Source organism: Acomys minous (assembly GCF_964271855.1).
Source record: "Acomys minous genome assembly, chromosome: 9".
Classification (NCBI taxonomy): domain Eukaryota; kingdom Metazoa; phylum Chordata; class Mammalia; order Rodentia; family Muridae; genus Acomys; species Acomys minous.
This window is the reverse complement of record NC_140490.1, coordinates 61,387,230-61,407,792: the sequence shown is the minus strand read 5'-3', so window position 1 is coordinate 61,407,792 and position 20,563 is coordinate 61,387,230. Positions and strand designations below refer to the sequence as shown.

General features: G+C 41.4%; 1 protein-coding gene across 1 annotated transcript in view; it reads right to left on the bottom strand.

Moving 5' to 3' along the window:
* GMDS (GDP-mannose 4,6-dehydratase) overlaps positions 1 to 20,563 on the bottom strand; it is a 526,050-nt gene that overhangs the window by 87,584 nt on the left and 417,903 nt on the right. The window contains exon 9 of the mRNA XM_084796267.1: positions 6,710 to 6,806. Within this exon, the coding sequence (XP_084652393.1) occupies positions 6,710 to 6,806 (97 nt within the window). The remainder of the gene's footprint in view (positions 1 to 6,709; positions 6,807 to 20,563) is intronic.

Below are 20,563 nucleotides of genomic sequence, written 5' to 3'. Positions count from 1 at the left end.
CTAACTGTTCTCCCTGCAGTAAATAGGTAGATGCAAAAGCACATTTTGGAGATTATTTTTTAGAGGTGAAGTAGTCAGTATTAGGATTATAAATGAAGGGAATCATTACCTGGATTTTTTTTTTTTTTTGAGAAGGGACAGATTCCAGAGGAGTTCTCTTTTGGTGCAAAGCATAAAATGTACTGACAAGAAGGATAAATCAAAACAAAAATTTAAGTAATAGAATTTATATAGTTGTATAGATAGATTTTTGAGTCCTTAATGATATTTTAAGAAAAATAAACAAGGGGCTGGAGAGATGGCTCAAAGGTTAAGGACACTGCCTGCTCTTCCAGAGGTCCTGAGTTCAGTTCCCAGCAGCCACATGGTGGCTCACAACCATCTATGTAATCTGATTCCCTCTTCTGGTCTGCAGGTAGAGAACTGTATATGCATTAATAAATAAATCTTTAAAAAAAAAGAAAAAATATACAAGAGGCAGGAGAAAGGCTGAAGACACTATGCTCAGTATACACTTATAATCGCTATTTCATTAGCTATGAATTGCTCTCCAGGGGGCCAGCTGCCAGGGAGTGGCCACAGGCTTCGGCAGGAAAGGTATATGCCCCAAGGGTTTTCGATGCGATTTTATGAAGTATAGAAAACACACAGTGGAATATCTGAGAATCAACTGAAGAGACTGAAATTTAAAGCTCTTTCTAAGTCCAAGGAAGGAAAGGGGCAGGAAAGGGCAATGTGATTAAGGAAGGATAAAAAGATTAGAATGAGGAGCCTAAGAGGGAGGCTTAAAAAAAATAAACAGTGATTTAGAGATATAAACTATTTATAAAATCAAGTAGTGAGAAGTCCAGAGAATAATTCAGAAGAGGAAGAATTATGATCGGGCACTACTGACAGTATTCCAACCACCATGGTCGTGTATTTGTGAAAGTAGAACGTGGCAGGATGTTAAAACTGCAAAGGACCTTCCAGAACCAGCAGCCTAAAGTCTTTTACAGGTCCAGCAGTGCAGTGCCGGAAGAGACGCCCTAGCCCATAATCAGGACTCTATGCCTCCTCTGACCTCAGCTCTCACCAGTCAAACCGAGGAACAAAAGCAAGCAGGAGTGGAGGGGGGCATGAGAACTTTAAGGTCACAGGATCAGGACCTGAGTCATGGGCTGACCACCACCAGGACTGGAGCGAGGGATAGCACAGAGGGATCTCATTTCCTGCCCTAAGAGCCAAGTGTGAGAAGGTGGTGAGAACAGCGGTGGAGGGAAGGGGAGATTCCGGACAAAAGGCCAGCAGGGTGAACACAGAGCTTTTTACCCTAGGTACTTAGAGACAGAGTGGAGGACGCTTGAACTGCTACTTACACACGTCCTCTGATGACAGATCGGATTCCTGAGGCCTGGAAAGCGTTACACACCATTATTCTAAACAAGGCTGTGAGATAGAGCAAGCAATTATAGGCCATTTAGCTTAACATCATTTACAGAAAAATATTAGGAAAAGTTTATGGGGGGCAGAGGGGACAGCCCAACAAGCATATGGTAATTTGATTAGGAACAGGCCACATGCTGTCACTGGAGGACCTTTTCAGCTGGCCTCCTGGGCTTCTTTGAAGTAACTGCCTTCTCAGTTCTATGTGTTAACCCATGGTCTGTCCCCCCACCCCCTACCCCCACCAATACCTATAGTAATTAGAGATTAATTTAAGATGTCCAAATAAAACAAAAATAATAATAACCAAGGACATAAAAACACAATGAAAAGAAAAATGAATGTGGACGACTAATGATAGTGTAAGAGAAAAACGCTAATAAATGTTAGATAGAGTTCAAGCCAAGGTTTTTTTCTTTTCTTTTCTTTTCTTTTTTTTAAGAAAAATACTTGTTTTTTGATCCTTTTCCTGATTTTCTAAAGTTATGTGTAGAAATGAAAGAAAAAAGAAAAAAGAAAAATGGATTTTAGCTTGCTTCACTGAAAACAAAGCAAGATACTTTTTTTCTTTTTCATGCACTGATGTGGTTAAAAATGTGGCACAAGAGGACGGATACTAGATTAATCTCTCCTTTTGGAATTTTTCAGCTTAAACATTTTCAAAGAAAAGGAAGACATCTTTGTGGGTCTGTATCAGGTTAATATCAATATTTGTATTTCTTTGATACGTCTATACCATTGACCAGCTCCTGAACATTAAGAAAAAAAAAAGAAAGGATGAAAACCAAGAGAGAACAAGCCTTGATATATAAATGCATGACTTAATATACACACTTAATATAATTGGAGCCTCGATGACCCTTGCTACATTCTTACAGTTTTTTGATTGCAGCAGTCTCCTTTTCTCAGGTCTGGAGTTCAGAGACTGATGACATCTGTACATCTACTGCATTCTTTGGGGGTGGGTCAGTCTTGTTTACTATTGCATTATCAGGGTCTAGGCATGTGGGGCAAATATTTAGGAAATGAATAAGTAAGAAATGAATGCAGGAATGGTATTAGATATTTGTTGTTTGTCAGATACTATAACCAACTGTTTTCATCCTCAAATAATTCTTTGAAAGAAATTCTCTAATTATTCCTATTTTTAACAGTAAAGAAACAGAGCACTGAGAAATTAAGTAAGTAACTTGCCTAAGGTTACATATACATCTAGTAACTGACAAGTGCTAAATGCGGACAGTCTGGCTGAAAGCCCACATTTACATACAATATTATTTTCTCCCATAAATCAATACATTGGGGTTGCCGAGATGGTTTTGTAGTTAAGAGTGTTTGCTATTCTTCCAAAAGACCTGGGTTTGACTCCTAGCACTCATACGGCAGCTCATAACTGACTATAATTCCTGTCCCAAGGGATTCTTCCTTGTCTTCCTTGTCTTCTGACCTCCACTGGCACCATGTGGTACACATACATTTAGGCAAAACACCCATACATAAAAAAATTTAAAAAACCAGAAATGAGGATGTTATGTAATAAATCTGTATATTACTGAGTACATATAAGGAGATTATACAGAAGACAGCAATGTTTTATTTTGTTTTGATGTATAGGTCTAGGGATGGAAAATGGGCCTTGGCACATGTAGACTGTCTGTCATCCTGCCCAAGTGTCCTATCACAGAAGTCAGGTTTCAGTATTGCCATCACCAAATCCTCTGGAACTCAGGGGCAATGGGAAGTGGACAGCTTAATTCCCCAGCTTATGCTTTCTGAGGTCTCAAAACTCCTCAGCACCCAGAGGAGCCATAGGCACTTACAGGTGGAATACTGAAAGATGTGGCTTCATTCAGCTCTAATCTCAAGTTGAAGTCTGTGTTCCAGAAGAAAAGCCTTTCATACCCTTAATGCTAACACAGAAGCAAGGCTTAATGCGTTATGGCATTGCAGTCAGTGAGGAGAGTCATCACTGGCACACATGGATCTATCTGTGTCCTATATGGCCTCACCAGTGGTCTCAGGCTAATATCCCACATTGCTAAGGAACAGGCCTTCTTAAGACCAGGCCACAGCTAATTTAGAAAAACAATGGAAGACTCTGTTTTCTGTTTGTCTTTCTTTAAGATACCACTGTTCTGATGTATGATATGTATGTGTGTCCTTATTACTTCTTTTTTGTTTTTAAATTTTTCTTTATGTTATTTCTTTGTTGGTCATTCTGGGACCAATTCCTTATAAGAATATAAGAGTATATGCTTTTAAAAAATCAAATGAATGAATACATTAAAATATTAGTTAATTATTTTGGGGGTACAGTAATTGAATGTATGTTCTTGTGAATGCTAGACAAGAATCTATCACTGTGCTGTACCCCCACCCCTAGGCTATGCTTTGGCTTTGAGTACCCGGACAAGATGAAGACCTTGGGGGACAGATGGCCAAAGCTGATGAAAACAAACATTCACAAGTTTGCTAACTTGTGAAAAGCATCCCAAAAACCCTAAGAAGAAGCCTCTGGGGCATGCAGGATAGAGGAAGAGTCTGAGGAGGAAAGGATTGTGTTTGGATAGAAGAAGCAATGTTCTTCCTTTCCTTCCCAGAGTCTGCTCACTTCCTGCGTCTCTGCTCGGTCTAGCTGCTGGCCTATGAGAGACCCAGAGCTTCTCAGGACTCAAAGAAAATGACTCCTATGGCTGACAAAAAGCTTGTTTATAATATAGTCACTTTTCAACTGGAAGAACACTGTCACCCTGGAGGCAACTCCACAGAATGCCTGTCACTTCAGGTTGATCCAAGTTTCAGAGAACTGGCTCAGAGGAATGGGGTTAAAAGTTTAGTTTCACTATGCAAGAAAAGCATGCCCAACTGAACACTAGGGTGAAGTGTGGTGAATGAAGCGAACGAAGCCCAGAGGCTTAACAAGACGGAATACAGTGCAGGACCTATAATCTGGTAGTACAGGGAATCTGCGGAGAGAGCCAGCCAAGGGAAAAGGGGCAGCAGGCACGCACATGAAATCAGACACCACTCTATGTTCACACAATGCTGGTGTCAACAGAGCTGCAGAACAGGTATGATGACAGCATTTGAATGAACAAAGGATGGGATGGGGGCACGCGGTGGGGGCAGGAAAGGGGGTCGGTGATTCAAGAACAGTCTTGTTAGTCAGAGGGTCCTCTTCCTGTTCTACACATTCTTTTGTTCTGGGTCCTTATCAATCCCACACCTTGCCTAAATTAGAAGGATGGACAGGCATTCTTAATGACTTCCTTGCTTTTGAAACTATTTTGGTATCAGAGAAAGAGCCATTTTCAAGCTGTTGTAAGAACACAAGACTTTGCTGGCATGGTAAAGTTTCCACTCTGAAGTGAGTGCCTGTATTTGTGAGAAGAGAAATTTGTCCCTAGACATGACTTGTAAAATGTTTCAGAGAAATGATGCTCTTGCAGCCCTTCCTGGGCAGAAGAACAAGTGGCAGAGGGCTGAGGCTCTAGAGGAGGCCCTTGCTGTGTCAGTGGCAGCATAGCTAGTATCTTCCTCCCTCAGGGACAGGCACATCCTCTCCTGGGCACACCCACTCACCATTAGCTGAGAACAATCACTCTCTGTGTCAAAGCCTGGCCACGCCCTGTCAGGGGACAATGCAGAACTGCACCACCCTACCTCTCCCAAGCCACTGCTCTCTTCCTCTGTATAGATTTCTTTTTCTATGTAAGAGGCACACACTGAGCATAGCTTTGGGGTGGGGGATAAAACAACACATTTCAAAAGATGGCAAATGACCACCCATTTCACTTTCAACTGTCACTGGCTTTTCCCAGTCTCTGAAGGTTGTATGACACACTAGAATTTGGTTCACAACCCAGAGAAAACAGATACTAAAGGTGCTGTTCCGTAGCCACTCACTGTACAACACCCTGACCTTTTCTCTCTGAAGACACTGCTTTCCATTATTTTTAGACATTTATTATAAACACCTTTACTTTTGTCATGATAATGAATATGGATCATGTCAAAGCAGTAATAGCAAGCTACACATTTTATATAAACTTAGAAAAGGAAGATGTTGTGTGCTAACAGGATACGCTATAGACACTAACAGCCTATTTCTCTTTTTAAAAAATTTATTGTGTGTCTGTATATGCACATTGTCTAATGCATGCCTGTGGAGTGTAGAGGACATCTTTCAGGAGCTGGTTCTCTCCTTCCACCATGTGAATTCTGGGGATCAAATTCAGTTATTAGCCTTGGCAGCAAGTACCTTTATCCACTGGGCCATTTCTCTGACCCCTAAATTATTTCTTAATATGGAACTTTATATATTTGGAAGTGTATCTGTCCACTTACCTGTCAGTCACTATTAAATAACTATCTTGTTCCACCTTTGTCCTTTCCCTCCCCCTCTCCCCAAAGTCCCTATCCTCAAAGAATTTAGAGTCTAGTAAAGAAAGAAAAATATGAAAACAAATGATTATGACAGGTCCTAGAGTAGTGTTTCTCAACCTTTGGGTCACGACCCCTTTTGGGGTCAAATGACCCTTTCATAAGGGGTCGCCTAAGACCATTGGAAAACACAGATATTTACATTATAATTCATAACAGTAGCAAAATTACAGTTATGAAGTAACAATGAAAGTAAGCTTCTGGTGTGTGGGGTGGCCACCAAAACATGAAGAACTATACTAAAGCGTCGCAGCAATAGGAAGGTTGAGGACCACTGTCCTAGAGTGTGCAAAGGTAATTACAGAGACAAGAGAGACGTGTTAGTGGGAGCAGCGTATTGGCTAGAAAAGGATCCACAAAAAAGGCAGTGAGCTCAGCTCTCAGCCTTACAGTACACACATATGACTTGTGTGCACGTGACTTTGTGCATAAGCATGTTGGTGGATATCTGCGTGAGAGTGTGTTGGTAAAATGGCCTCTGTCCCTAGAAACTCTGCAGGTCTAGAGCTTGGTAAAGTAGACATCTTGTGGGTATCAGGGATACTTCCACAGACCAGACCAATGTGATGAGACCTGTCCAAGCTGTGATCTCCATTTCTGGAATAGGTATTTTCCTGGGTGTGTTTTACTCTTGTTTTCCTTTATAAAACAATGGATTTTTGTGGTGAGAATGGTATCTCAAACTTAATTCTCTGTGTTCTCCTTTGGGAAGTGCCCGGTGGAGTATGCCAGAGAGGCGTATTAGAGAGCTTTGAAGGTTGGCAGCAAGCATTCCAGGAAGGCATTTTCCCAGCCAGCTGGCCAAGTGTGGCTACGCGCTGGGTGGTGAAGGAGTCCTTACCACTTCAGTTGGTCGGTAGTATTTCAGATCCACAGTCACGTGAACCTTGCCGGTCTCTTTACATCTGCCCACTTCGTTTTCATTCTTTCCTTCCCACCTGCAAAGAAGACAAACAATCAACTCTTAATTGCCTGGTAGCATGTGGCCACACTGTGATGCTCAGGAAGGCTTGTCTGTCTTTTCCCTGCAGGAGGGCATAAGCACATTAGCAGCAGGGGCAGGTCCGCCCTCAAGCTTGTTATTAGAGCAATTGTGGCTTTCAAAACTTTCTGTATTTGTTTGAAAGGAAGTTTCACCACTACCCCCTCTGCTTCCTTTTAAAGAATATCAAGATAAATTCAAAACTGAGACTTTAGACATAAATAGATTAGTGGGGGGGGGGAAAGGAATTGGGTAACTGTCAGGAATCTCAAATATTTTTTTGTAATTTTAAAAGTTATTTATTCTTTGTATTCAATAATTATGAATTAACTATTGTCATTTATCTCCTACTTTATTTGTCTTTTCTTTAACATTTTAGGCATAATTAGTATGAATCCAGTGCACCCTATTTGGTGATCAGTTCTATATCTTGCTGGCTCTGGTGTTCATCCCTGCATTGTGGACTTGTGAAGGAGGCCTCATGACCTCATCACAGATGATGAGGCCTCTCCACAGCATACAACTAGTTGTTCATTTCCTGTCCTCCCCTGACTTGGCTGGGCTGTTCTTAGACTGAGCTCAACTCACTAAACATCTGCAGTTGACAACAGCAGGATCCACTATGACCCTCCAGGGTACACTGGGAAGGACACATATGAGGCTGCGAGGCTTCAAGGGAAGCTTCTCATGGGAAACTCTATTTATCTACTTTATATTCTTGAATGAATAGAAAAGCTAGAGTTGAGCCTGGTTCTGCACATCTGTAATTCTAGCTACTTGGGAGGCTGGGTCCTGAATCAGGAGACCTTAAATTCAAGGGCAATATAGTGACCCCCTCATCTCTGAAAAGAGAACACAGAGAAAGTTCTTGATTTACTGTTGACCTTGGGATTTCTATAATCTAATATCCCAATAAAAGAATACAGTATGCAGTTTGAGTTTTTTTACAAAAAATATTTTTGGCAAGGAAGGAAAAGAAACTAACATTTGGCTTCAGTGCTTATCCCTAGAATGAGTTTGCTTTATCAGCCGGGACTGAACACAGGACAGTTCTGTGTGCTCCCCACATCAGTCACAAAAAGGACCAAAGGGGGAAACAGAACATTCAATGGTTGCTATGTCACAGATGCCTCTGAAAATGAACATTAAATTCTGAAGCAGTCATTTCCCATGAATTTTATCTTGATCAACTAAAACAGAAACATTTGGTATTCTACTAATTAGCCTTAACTTTTTAATGATGGGTAGATAGTCTGACAAGTATTATAAAACAGAAATTTTCAAAGCAATTTGTTTGGAAAATTCACATCCAGACAGTGAGAAGGTGTTTTGGGCAAGAATATATCTTGCAATGAAATGGCCCAAAGTACTGACAACCCTCACTATCTCTCATGGAATACCCCCTACACTCTGACATTAATATCTACTGCAAAAGAGGATAAGCAGTTGTCATAATTTGGGGGAACTCAGAATCTAACTATAAAATCGATTGCTTTAGTAGAATCTTCTCACTGATTAGACTTTCAATACCCAAAAGAACATGCTTTATTTTCTAGGCATCTTTTAACTATATTTTTGCCTTCATTTCATACTGTAGGAAGAGACACAGTTCTAACAGGTACCTCCATGAAAGCATCTCCAGTTGAGCCAAAGGGCTAACAGAAACAACCTTCACAACATTTGTAGCTAAGCATTTGGTCTATGACAGGCAAACTGGCTTAATTTATACACATAGATTTCACACACAGTGCACACAACACACATACACAATGCTCCCTTACCTCATACCACACACACAAAACACACATGTGTACAACATATTAACCACACACATACATATGTGCGCATGCACGCACGTACACACACACACGCTCATAAAGCCTTGGTATAGCCCCCAGACAGATTTCTATTTGGGCACAGAAGGAAATGAGGCCAGCTAGAAACCTTCAGCCCGAAAGACTGCAAGGTTGTTTGTGAAGAGTCAGAGTGTAAATACTCTAATTATTATAGTTCACACACACTATGCTAAACAGTCTTCCTTCCTACTCTTCCTTCTTTTAGTTCATCTTCCCCTGGCTCTATTTCTTTCACATCTCCATCTTTTCTTCCAAATCACCCTTTGAGTCTGTTAAACTCACCATTTTCTCAAGAGCAGAAAAAACAGTCAAGATCAGAGCTGCTCCTGTGATTCAATGGCTCTGGCCATGGGCATCTTTTATGGTCATGAAAGAAAACATTTTATTCTTTTCACATTTATTTATTTATGTGTGTGTGTGTGTGTGTGTGTTGGGGGGGGGGGCAGGGCGTGACATGCACTCCTGTGAAATCAGGAGACAACTTTTGAGAGTTTGTTCTCTGCTTCCACCATGTGGATTCTGGAGATAAAACTCAGGCCAATAGGTGGGAAGGCAAGCACCCTTTCTGGATGATCCATCTTGCTGGCCAGCATTTCATTCTTATTTATAGCTGATTGCTATTGACAAGAATTTAGAACCGTCTGTCTTTCCTGGTTGGTTTGTTACCACAGCAAATATCTGAGATTTGTAGCACTAGCCAAAAGGGGAAAGGTTGAAGGAGGCTACTCCCCACCTCAGGGGCTTATTAAATGCAAGCCTGAGGGCAGACTTGGGTTAATGTTACTTTGGTACTTTTGGGTCTGGGCACCAAATAAGCCTTTCTTGTGGCTTTCTGAACACTGTCTTCTGTACTCCCATCTTGCTGTTGACTATAGTCAAAACAGTCTTGCACTCCATAAGTGATTAATCCACACTAAGGAATCAAATGGAACCTTGAAATGGGTCAGGACAAAATGAGTTCAAAGAAACCACCTTCTCACCTGTACTAGATCTGCAGGCAGGAGGGCAGTAAGCAAAAGTTTCAGCTGAGGGCCAAAATCATTCAGTTACAATACAAGAAACACTTGTGTTAACACATGAATGGTAATAGATAACTTGTCCCAACAAGGAAGGCTGTAACTCAAAGCAGAGCTTCAGTGTCAATGAAATGACCATGTCTTGACAAGGACTAAAGGATTCAGGTAATTAACCGGAATTACTACCCACTAATTTAGATTGGCAGCTCCTTAGGCAGGGATCTGGTATAATTCAATTTTAAAACTAAATTGTCAGTTTCTAACAAGCCTTAGAAAAAAACAGAAAGCACAGAATCATTCAAACAAAGAAGACAAGGTCCTATTAAAATTTATTCAAGAAATATAGTCTTCAGTGGTAAAGTTACTGGCAAGGTACCCATTCTCCTATAAACAAACCCTCGTCCATGTTCCTATATGCAGCTCTAATGAAAACCATTTGATCTTTCTCTCTCTCTCTCTCTCTCTCTCTCTCTCTCTCTCTCTCTCTCTCTCTCTCTCTCACACACACACACACACACATCAGACATCAAAATAGGAGAGACTAGATCAGAAGGGGAAGGGGGTCAATGGGAGTGTCAGAGAAAAAAGAAAATGCAGCTGAATATAACAAAAATAAACCATACCTGGGTATAAAAATGCCACAATGAAACCCATTATTATAGAATTATATATAATAAATGCTAAATAATAGACATCAACAAACTATTAACTTATGAGACCAGGAATTTCTAGTGGCTCAAGGGAACAGCACTTGCAATTTATGTTCAATGTCCTGGGTTCTATCCCCAGCACAATAAGAAAAGAAAATCTACTCAACCAGGAGCCCTGCTGAGGTAACAAGAGCAAAGCCAACCAAAAACATCAATTTTAGGACTACTACACCTGATGGCTTGAGAGGTGACACTTCTCCTAGTAACTGAAAAGTCCCACAACTCAATATTTAATCCTCAGACAGGAAGGAGGAGGAGTCAGTGCCTAGTTCAGGAAATGACACAGAAGGATCCTGGAAGACTGGCCAGCATCTGAAGAGGGATGGTGGCATGCACACTTCAGTTCGACCTCAGGTTCCTTTCAAAATCAGTAAATTCATGAGGTCTGAAAGAACAGGGAAATGGCTAGAAGAATCCACGTTTGGAAGCTAGAAGCCAAAGGAGTGTTGAAGATTCAGCAGAAGCCACACTGGGCCACCTGAGAATAAACCCTGTTTCCATTTGCAGAATCCCCAGCATGCCCAGGGAATGCAGCTAGCCCGCACCTCCCTTTCTTCTTCTTCAATAGGTAACTGCCTCACCCAGCCTGGTGCAGAAGGCCACAGGTCCAGGGAAGGATAGGGTCTAATCACTGAAAACTGAGGAAATTTAGTGAATGTTGAGGGCTGAGATCCTTGTCCATATTCCAGCAGGTGGCAGTCAGATCTACTTCCTTCCTGAGAGTAGACTGGGAGGTGTCCCTTGGGCATTAGAGACTTTATACCTTAATGGCCTTGTCAGGTCACCTCATAGTGACACAGACAGCTATAGGTAAGTTCTAACTATGTCTTCAAAACCCCCCAATTCACTTCTTAGGCCCTATTTTAAAATATAATAGAAAACCAAAGATTACCAGACCAGATAAGTGAGAAAAGCCACATATTTTGAGAAAGGCTAAGCAACAAACCAAGACAAGAAACAACAACAAAACAAAGAAACAAAAAGTCCTTGGAGGAAGTAGAACACATAAAAGAGAATAAAACAAAATGACACTTTCAGGTATACTGTCATCCATATCCTCAGAGATACAGTAAAGATAGCAAAGATATAGTACAAACTACTATATTTCAGAAAAGGACAACTTGAAACACAATAAATTTTAGAACTTTAATAAGAAAACAATGAACTCAAAATTGAAAAGATTTTTGAAGACAAATGTTGAAGAGATCTCCTAGAAAATAGTACACAAAGATATAGACATGAAAAGACAAAAATTAAAAAAAAGAATCAAGAGTGAACACGTATCAGTATAATAGATTTCCAGAAAAAAAAAATGGAGCATGGTGAATTGTCTTAAGGAAGAAGGATGTTAAGAGAATTTGAAGACTGCTCAGGAGATCAGTATAATAGGAATAATAGGAAGAGAATACAGAAAAAATGGAACAAAGTGAATTATCTTAAGATAAATTAAAAAAATTGATCAGAGCAGAAACACATGCATTTGTAGGCAGAAAGTGGCCACTTCATAGGTGGGTCTAGACCCATCTGACATGGAGTTTCAGAGTAATGGGACCAAGGGAAATGACAGCCACCTTTCAGAAAGAAGAGACAAAGCTGGGAGTCCAATGGCTTCTCAGCTTAATCCTGCAAATACAAAGGCAACAGACTCTGGAAACATAATGAGTGCATTGTGCTAATTCTGAGGACAACTAAAGGATATTTTGAGATATACCTAGAGTTTTGAAAATCTTGTCAACAAATAGGGGTTCCAACTTGAGAGAAAAGCTGGGAGTCAGTCCATTATATGTGTGTGATGAAGACTATGGCGAAAAACATGACCCACAGGCTAACACAAGTTATCTGAAAACCTTGATAGGTGATTTAGAAAGCTATGGCAAGTTTTAGGGTGAAGTTAGTGATTAACACATAGAAAATGAACCAAAAGGACAAAATACATCTAAAGGAGATATGCTCAATAAATGGTAATTGTTCATAAAAGCAAACGTCGTCAATTTTTTTCTGAAAGTTTCAGTCATGAAAACAGAATATTTGAGCTAACAAAAATTTAAATATAATAATAGAGTAATAAGAAAATTGAGGTTTGGGGCATGTGTAGGAAAAGAGAGCAGTGCTGTCATGTTGGACAAGAAAAGACTATAGATAATGCCTGGAAGAGAAAAACCAAGACCCAGAATCACAAGTCAGTTAGAAGCACAGGCATTCAGGACAAGCTAGCCAGCTGAGTGAGAAGGCACAAGAAATGTAGAACCGAGTAAATAATTACCTTGCATCACATCAAGACAATTTACCAGAGAAGAGAAGGACACAGTTCCAACACAAAGAGCTAAGAGAGTTCCCCAGTAACACAACACATGGGGGTGGCTGGGGAGATAGAGATGGAGGGGAAGAGAATGATGTGGCCTGAGGTAATTCTTGTAGAAGGAATGGACATTAAGACATGTGCTTAAAAACAAAACAAAACAAAACAAAAACAACTAACAATTTATAAGTTGAAGTAAGAAAACCACAAACAAATAATAAGTTTGACAAGTCTTGGATCATGATAGGCAAGCTGTTCCTGGCAGCCCTTTTTGTACGGAAGACGAAGACATCCTGGAATGATCTATGATAGAATTCATCCTCACCTATCCAGGCACAGGCTTTCTGTCTCATGCCTTCCTTAACAATCTGACTCCCACTTAAGTCTCTTGTCACTTTGCCTTTGACACAGAGAAGGCTACAGCCTTTGGAGGCATCAACATTTTGGTAGCTGTAGCACCTAAGAAATGTCTTGCAGGCGGCAGGCAGCTGAGTTGTGAGAAGACTGAGGAGGAGCGTCCTGTGAGAGGCAGTGCAATGGTGTGACCTCAAAGATCTAATAGAGAGAGGCATCAGCAATGTCTTATGCTGATGGCCAGATATGAAGAAGAATATAAAAACACTGTTGGCATAGGATGATGAGGTTTTGAAAGGAAGCAGAAGAGGGACTCAGGCCTAGGTAGCCTAGTCAAAGCTAGGTAATTGTCAAAGTGCAGAGCAAGGGGGAAGAAGGGCAGTGTGGGTTAGAGGAATGCAGGCCCAGTATCCTGGGTTTAAAAAAAAGAGGGAAAGCTTGACTCTCAAAGGTCAGGAGAGAAGAGAGGAGAGATGTAACTCATGCTCAAGAGACCAGATATAGCCATGCTCCTGCCCCTGATGGTAGAAGACAGTACTTGTGTACTTGGCACGGTGCAGATATCAGCTTAACAGCCACATACATCCTTTCCTATTGCTGCTGAAACAGAACAGCTTTCCTTGTGCCTCCTTCGAGTCCTCCCATGACATTAATCACCATAATTTCACATAAGAGATTCTGGAAGCAAGAGCTGTTTATGTTGTAGTTAGTGAACAACAATGACAAAATGTAAAATTTAAATCAGCCTGAATATACAAGGTGCTTCCTCACAGTTAACAGTTATCCTGCAGGGGTTGTAACAGGTCCTTAGGAATGTCAACTGTTAAATCCTGCAAGCTGTCAGGCATCTGTAATTGGTTAAATGGCAGAAAGAAGTTCTGAGGGTTGAGTGATATATGGGAGCCACAAGGGTAAAGGGTGCTGTAACCTAGTGAACAAGGCCAGGACTTGGGAAGGGACCATCAATTTAGACTCAAGTGCCTTTTTTCCAATGGCTGGCATGAGAGGATGGGGCTGGTGCTCTATGACAAAGGTAACTCTCTCTCTCTTTCTCTCTCTCTCTCTCTCTCTCTCTGTGTGTGTGTGTGTGTGTGTGTGTGTGTGTGTGTGTGTATGTATGTGTGTGTGTGAGAGAGAGAGAGAGACAGAGACAGACAGACAGACAGACAGACAGACAGACAGACAGAGAAAGAGAGATAGAGAGAGAAAGAGGGAGGGAGGGAGGGAGGGAGGGAGGGAGAGAGAACACAGGTCATACTCAACATTTTTAGCGAAGGTGGACCATCTTTTCCTCAATCTCTATCAGTATGAATGAGATACTATTACAGAGGAAACTCTACTTTCAAATCACCTGTGTTTATTACGATCTATCTCCAGGAAATACATTGACCCAGTATATGCAAAAAAGTAGTGATCCCTACAGTAAGAAGGGCAAGAGATGAAAAGAACAAGATCTCTGGGATGATTCTCCTCATCTGAAACGGGCAGTGAGAGAATTCTGAGTGCTTTTGTATTGAATTCGCAGGACTGCTAAACTTGCTCTGGTTGTTTGCTTCACTCTACTTGTTTTCTGTCATTCAGCTGGGGTGTTACTACCCACACCAAAGGGTATAGGTGGAGTTATTATGCTTTACAAGAAAAAGCAAAATGTCAGTCTTACTACAAGGCAAGGAGGAGGAATGCTCTCAGCCACGGCACTGGCCTTTAGTGACTTCTATACACATCTGTCTTCCTCAGGTCTGTACAAATCTGTGCTCCTGTCACTCTGCTGAGCCAGGTACTAGGCCTGTGATCTGTCTTTCAGAATCTTAGAGTTGACTGGCACACAGTCTCCTGTGTGAATGATGTCAGGAGACAGACAGCGCACTGTCAAGGCCCAGAAGAGGCCCCTGGCAGAGCTGGGAGAAATGAGGGTGTTGGCAAAGGAAGATATCTGAGCTAAGAGCTGAGAGATGTGTGGGCAGTAGCTGGGGAAAGAGGGGTTGTAGGAGCTGGTAGCTCTTTATATGCCCATGTAGTCAAGCTGGTCCACCCAGCTCACCAGCTTCCCTGGCAAACACGTAGTTGACTGCACATGCTGCGGTGCATTTTTCATGTGACTCCCTCACTTAGGCTGCTTTCCCTCATCTCAGCTACTGTGCTCATCTCCCATTTGGGGAAGGGTTGGATTCAGTCTATCTTGCACACCTGCCCTTCGTCTTGATCATGTTCCCCTGACTTCAGGATTGGTGTGGGCATTTACAAAAAGCCACATCGACATGTTCATAGTTATAAATTATGTGGTCACCCAATTATCAAGGACAAAAATGTCTGATTCTCTTTGATGAGTTTGTCCTTGAGAGAAAGTGAGGAGGGCAAGGAGGACATAGTCACTGAGTACTAGATGTGGTAGGTATGTGCTGGGAGTCAGGTGTATAGCTGTTATTCAGGGCCTACTAGATGCTTGGTTAAATGCCAGAACTGATCTGCTACCTAATGAACTAAAGCAACTGTAGACTAGAATTAGGGTTGCTTGTGCAGAGCATCCATTACCATCTAAGGCTCAAACCAAACCTTAGAAGCACCAGTGATCCAAAGACTGTATCACATTTTAATGAGTTAAAACTGCAAGTAACTTAAGAAGAGTTTAGAAATAAACAGTACAGTGTAGACTCCAATGGGAGGAGACAGGACAGCAGGGGAGAGGCAGAAGAGGAAAGAGGAAGGTGGGGAGGAGGGCTGGGAACTGCTTTAAATGACAGCTTTAAGTTTACACGGAAGCTAAGTAGACCAGACACTTTTGGAGGCCTGAGTCTCCATAGAGAACCTTTAGAACTCTCACACCTGGTAATTTACATAGGGATAGTTTCTAGTTCTAACAGCAGTTTCTGGGTGATGCTCAGTGAGATGGACTGGATTTTTGTCATGTAGTCCTACACTCAACACAATGGGACAGGACAGAGCAAAGGTGCTGAGGTAGTGGAAGCTGGATGGCCTAAAAGCCACCCAAGGAGGTGCAGAACCACAGTGAGTCTCCTAACAGCCTTAGGCAGAGCCTTTGAAAGCCAGTGGTGAAAGCACACTGTTCATTAATAACTAATGGCTGAAAGGATTTGCTCTTTAAAATGCCAATGAACAGTCAGGCTCAGTAAATATGGGAATGTCTCACATTAGCAAACTGGACACAAGGGCACTAGACTTGCTCCTGGAACCTTCATGCATTGGCCTGCTTCTGTACACATCCTTGCACACCCCCAGGCCCTGCTTCTACAGGACAGTGTCTACAAGTTCTGTCTACAAGAAACATTGTCTCAAATGTACAAGCACACAACAATATAACTTCTTAACTTAGGAGGATTTGAGAAATGGATTTCTTTTTAAATGTATGACTTTGTCCCTGTTTTTTTTTTTTTTTCCTGGCAATCTAAATTGAGTACATCTTTATCCCCATTAGCAGATGTTGGTTTTCACATGCTACAGAATATTCTCACAATTTTTCTAAAAACAGACAAAACCAATAACAAACTAACAAACAAAAATTAACAACAGAAAACCAGTCAAGTATTTGCTTTTTATCCTATCATCTCAGTTGCAGAAGCAAAGTGTTCCCTTTCCCCATCACTTAGTAATAGATTGATATGAAAGTAAAAAACAAAACAAAACCAAAAAACAGTAAACAGAGCCCCTATTATGCACCCCCAATACACCTAGAAGCAGTAGGTATTTCCATAAGGTTCTCAATACAAGTGTCTGCATGAAAACATAAGCATCATTAATTTTACCAGAATACATTTTAGTAACTCAAACTCAAATTAATGTCATGTTTTCTCATAAGTTTAAAACAAAAATTACTCCAGTAGTAGTATGTGTGTAAGTCTAAATGTATGGATGGTGGTATGGCTTACATCACACCCCTACAGGATTATGTTCTGAATGCTTGCTCCCCAGCTGGAAGCATTACTTTGGGAGGTTCAGGAAATTTAAGGAGGTTGAGTCTACATGGGTGACTTAGGTGCTGTGCTGGTCACTTCCTGCCCTGTTCTCCGCTTTCTGGCTCAGCACTGAGCTAACAGCTGTCCTCTCCCACCCGCTTCTGCTGTACAAATGTTCTTACCAAGCACACAGCCCAAACGGGCATGGCCAGAACCCTTTGAAACTATGCACTCAAACAAATCCTCCCTTCTTTATTTCTGCCAGGTAATTTGTCACAGCAATCAAATAAGTAATTAATCCAGATGCACATATTTGTGAAGACTTTTCAGTGAACATTACCATATGTATTTCCAAAAAAAACAGTAAAATAACTGGGAAGAGACAACAGATCTTCAAACAGTTAAAATAACGGTGTTCCAGATATTGATTGTTGTGTCTGATAAGGAAGAGTCATGTACAATGAGGCTGAAGAAAGATTCTAGACTCTAAGCGAACTATAAGCACGGGAGGCACAGAAGGCAAACGCTGACGACAAAGGCTTTTCAGTTAGTGGCAGCTCTGAAGAAGCTGGGACCTCTGGTTGTTACCCTGTGTCGTCTCAAATCCTGCTGATTCTATCTTGTGAGTCAATCCCATTCCTCCTCCTCCATGCCTCAAGCTGAATAACTCTTCTTTACAGCAGGAAGCTTGCATAGCCTCTAGGGAGGCAGCATGGTGGCTTCCTCCAATCTCGCCAGAGTGAATCATGCTAATCATGAACCTAGAGAAAGTAGAGTAATGACGAGCAATGCTGGTAGGACCCCTGGCCCAGGCTGGCTTTGAGGAACACCCATTTGTGTTTAATTAAATATTTATAGAATGCTTACGATGGCAGCTGCTGTGAGCACTGAGGCTATGAGACAGATGCTGCTGGTACTGTTAACTCCTTCTAACTGGAGATCCAAAAAGGCAGGGAGGAGCTGAGCAGTTTGGGAGAGACACTGAGGTTTAGGGGACTTGCTTCTAGTAAAAGCAATTAAAATTAAACTTCTAAGGAAAAAAATGTCCTTCATAAACACCTTTAGGTCTTACTTTATATCACCGGAATTCTGGCTCTTGAAAACCTCCAAAGCATGTGTAGTTTCTTTGTTCTCTTTATGTTCCTTTGGGGCTCCCTGTCCCAGATGTGTGTAAGGAGCAGCACTGCTGCCCTGTCTGTCAGTACCACTGCTAAGTCTTTGAAAGACTCAGATGTACTCTACAAGATTATCAAGGTATATGGCCAAGAAGGATGAAAAGAACAAGTAAATCAGAGTGCCTCTGTGCTGGCTGTGTATGTATATGTGTAAGTGTACGTACGTACGTATGTATGTATGTGTGTGAGTATGTGGTGTATACATGTGCGTATATGTATATATATATATATGTATATGAGTATGTGGGGTATTATGTAGGTGCATGTGTATGCTTGTGCATATCTGTGTGCACATGTATGTGCATATATGAATATGTGGTGGGTGTGTACATGAGCATGCATGTATGTGTGTCTGTATATGAGTGTGTGGTATATATGTGTACACATTTATATGTGCATGAGTGTGTATATAAGTGTGTGTACATAGGTGTGTGAGCATTCATGGACATGTATATGTGTATATGCATTTGCATGTGTATGTGAGGGTGCGTGTGTGTGTGTGTGTGTGTGTGTGTGTGTGAGTATGTGTGCGCGTGCACACACATGCATGCACATGGTCATAAGTATCCAACCCAGGGCCTTAAATGTTAGAAAAGTGCATACCTACCAGTGCTTAGGTATAGCCCACTAGCCATGCCACCTGAATCAAAAACTGTGCAGTCAAATCCTGGCTCTTCTACTCTTGATGGGAAGGAATCACACTGAACCTCTTGCCTAGATTTTTCTCCTCACTCAAATAGTCCCTAGTGCTGGAACTAGCCTGTGTGCACATGCAGCTCCTGTCTACCTGGCACCTTTCTGCTGGAGACAGTTCTGCTCTCACTACCACCACCCCAGCCCTGTTGTTCCCTAACTACTGACTCTCGCTGGAGCTGTCCATCATAGACTTCCTCCCTTACTACAGGACAAAGCCTGGGATCCAGCCCCACAGTTTGGCAAAGTAAACTAGTCTCTAGATGATTACAAGGTGCAACTGTCCTTTTCAGTCACCATCCAGTCATTAGTAGTCGAGCTTAAGCTTGGTTGGGCATAGACTGATGCTGTTAACCTGTTCCCTCTTTACCTCATCTCTGAGGTAGACACTTAGTAGCACTGTATTACAGCTGGGAGAACAAAGACAGGGAGGAAAAATAGCTGCCCTAGAAAGTCATCATCTTGGGATTCCAGCCCAGAAAAGTGGCACTAGCCGTGGCTTGCAGCCACAGTATTACACCACATGTGAGCAGATAGATAGGAGTCAGTGCTTGTGAATGCAACTGACTAGGCCATGAGATAAATTAAGTATCCTTGGAGAAAGACGTATGTATAGCAGTCCCCCTAACCTTTGGGGACACACTATAAGACTGCTGAAGAAGCTTACAGCCATGGAGTACACTGAACTCAGAATACTACTTTGTCCTACACACACACACACACCCCTATGACTAGGGTTGTTAGATGCCACAGGAGGTTGACTACTATTGAATACAATAGAACACATATAATGGTATTCTATAATAAAATTGCCAACATTACCACTCTTGAGTTTTAGAGCCAGAAAGAAAAGAGTTAGTGAACATGGCAGTTAATCTCATAACCAGTGGAAGCTCTCTACAACTAGATGGTGGGGAGCATAGAAAGTGCAAATACACTGGACAAAGAGATGAGCTGTGTCTTGGCAGGCTATAAACTGAGTGCGATTTCATAATGCTACTTATGCTTTTGAATCGTCTATGTGTGGAATTTTCACTTAACATTTCAGATTGAAATTGACTGTCATTAAGCAAAACTCAGAAATTGACATTGCAGATTAGGGTAGACAACTGCATTCCTGAAGTCTTATAAAAGCATGTTTCTCCAATTGTGCAAGAGAGCCATTTAAGATTTGTTCAGACCCTAGTGTGCCTTCTTTATCTAGTTTTGCCTAGATTTTTAAAAACTATATGGACACTGCTCCCCAGCTATGGCTCGCAGAGGGCTGGATTCAAACAGATGCCATAGCCTCTGCTCTCCCTGAGATTGCTATGCTAATGCACAGGGCCCAGGAAGGCCCAGAGGAAGAAGACTGAAAAAACAAACAATGAAAAATAAGTTGTAGATAGCATGGTTTTGTTATGTGGCCCGGAGAAATAAGTTTATATAATTTGGGCAAAATACAGGTTAAATATCACTTATCTGTAATGCCTGAGACTAGAATTTTAGGCACTTCTTTGGAGGGATTCTAGACTATTTATTTGTATATAAAGTAATGCATGTAACAGGATAAGACTACAGTCTCAATGAAAAGCTCATTTATTTTTCATTTACATCTTATACCCATAGCCTGACAAGTTTTATTATGTATGTACATGGAGAGCATCCATATGGAAGTGAGATGATATTTTCAGAAGCCGTTCTTCCTTCTATCACTTGA